Raw genomic sequence first — 1,818 nt, 5'->3', positions numbered from 1 at the left:
TAAAAAGGTCCAAATATATCCTACATGGATTAAATTTTTCGATGGTGTAAAATCGTTAGTGGGAGTTCCTACGAGCCGGAGGTAAACGAAGTGCATATATAAAACAAATTTAAAACGTTAGGAATATATTTGAACCTTTTCCCATAAAATATAATAAATAATACATAATCAGAAATCAGGTAGAAAAATCTGCATCATTTGTTGCAGATGAAGGATTTGCCCATTCAAAATTTCACATCCTATTGATAAAGCAATTAGCATCAAGGAAAAGAATATTAGTAAGTGGTTAAATGACATTAAGTGAAAATATGTATTATTTTGTTTTTTCATTCTTTTTTAAGGATATCTTTAGCAATCAATTCAAAGGAAGAAGATTAAGGTAATCTATCGTACTGGACTACTGGTTAGTATTCTTAGCAATCAATTCAAAGGAAGAAGATTAACATCAATATTCTTAATAATGTCATAATCACATATACTATCTTCCAAAAGTTAGGAATTTTAGTTAAATTAATAAAGTAGAGGAGAGAAGTTAATCTTATTAAATTACCGAGTAGGTCTTTGTAACTAACAAAACTTAGAAGCTGAAATCGCGCTATAAATTTGATGGTTTTTCCTCGAAGTCTGTACTGAAACTTGTATCTTGTCATATCTTGTTATGTAATCATGGCAAGAATGGCCTCTCAAATGAAAAATAAATCCGAAAAGAAATTTCTCAAAGATAAGCGTGCTAAAAAGATAGCGCTTTCCAATAAGCAAAAAGCTCTTAGTAAAAGAGCCATGGATCATTCCATCTTATGTGGAATCGATATAGCAATAATAATTTTTTCAATTACTGCTGAACCGTTTATGTTTGGCAATCCAAACGTAGAATCGGTTGTCGAGCGATTTTCCCAAGCAAAACAACCATTTTACCGCATGTTAAGCCGTAAGACAACACATGAAAAGGCTGGATGTGGTGACGAAAATGATACAATGAAAAAGAAGAAAAAGAAGGCAATAAATGAGAAGGAAAAAGGAGAATCTACATTGGAAATTTTCAAGCCAACTAATTTGGAAAGACTTGAGAAACTGAAGCAAGAGATTGATGAACTTGAAAGAGATTTGACTGAGAAAATTGAAGAGGTACGATCAAAGATAGGTGTAACTGATCCAAAATTTGTACCTGAAATGAATGCAACAATGTCTTCAGCCATGCCATCCAATTAGTTGCGTCTTTAAATAGAAATTTCGATATAATGAATCTAAATAAAGTTTGCTATGTTTCTTTTTAATGATGATGTGTCGTAAGAAATGAATTTATTATTGTTCATTGTTCACATTTTATTTCCTTACAATATATATGGCTTTTCTATATCTTAATGGAGATCTAAATCTTAATAATTCAGATCTCAGTCCTTAAGTGCATTTGTTTTTAGATCTAAATCTTAATAATTCATATCTTAACCATGTAGCGACCCTAATTTCCTTCTATAGGAAGTCCTGACGGCACCTAGTCTCTAAGACTAGGTAAGCCTAACAAGTATGCGGAATAACTGAAATATTAAGCTAAAACTCAAGACATCAACAACTGTAATGATTAAAATCTGCAACTCAAAATATAAACAACTTCCAAAACTCGGTAGATATAAGTCACAAGCTCTAAAGAGAAATACTAAATATCCCTATACAGTAGAGACTAATGAGGATAAAGAAACAACATAATAAAGATAAAGGGGGACTCCGAAATCTACGGACACTGGCACCTTGTAGTCTCCATGTACGGACTAGCTCACGGATACCTAGTCTGGTAGGCAGTACCTGGATCTACATAAAAGC

At 32.3% G+C, this 1,818-nt stretch overlaps 1 protein-coding gene across 1 annotated transcript; it reads left to right on the top strand.

Moving 5' to 3' along the window:
• Positions 1–666: 666 nt before the first annotated feature.
• LOC104093527 (agamous-like MADS-box protein AGL29) lies at positions 667–1,209 on the top strand. Its single transcript, XM_009599279.4, has one exon. It carries the CDS (start codon positions 667–669, stop codon positions 1,207–1,209), a length of 543 nt encoding a protein of 180 aa, XP_009597574.3.
• The last annotated feature ends 609 nt before the right edge of the window (positions 1,210–1,818 follow it).

The sequence above is a fragment of the Nicotiana tomentosiformis genome, chromosome 9 (genome assembly GCF_000390325.3).
Source record: "Nicotiana tomentosiformis chromosome 9, ASM39032v3, whole genome shotgun sequence".
Lineage (NCBI taxonomy): Eukaryota > Viridiplantae > Streptophyta > Magnoliopsida > Solanales > Solanaceae > Nicotiana > Nicotiana tomentosiformis.
The sequence above is the reverse complement of the archived record's forward strand: the minus strand, read 5'-3'. Positions and strand labels throughout refer to the sequence as shown.

Excerpts from the sequence above, each read along its gene's own strand:
- LOC104093527 (XM_009599279.4), top strand. The coding sequence starts at position 667 with ATGGCAAGAATGGCCTCTCAAATGAAAAATAAATCCGAAAAGAAATTT.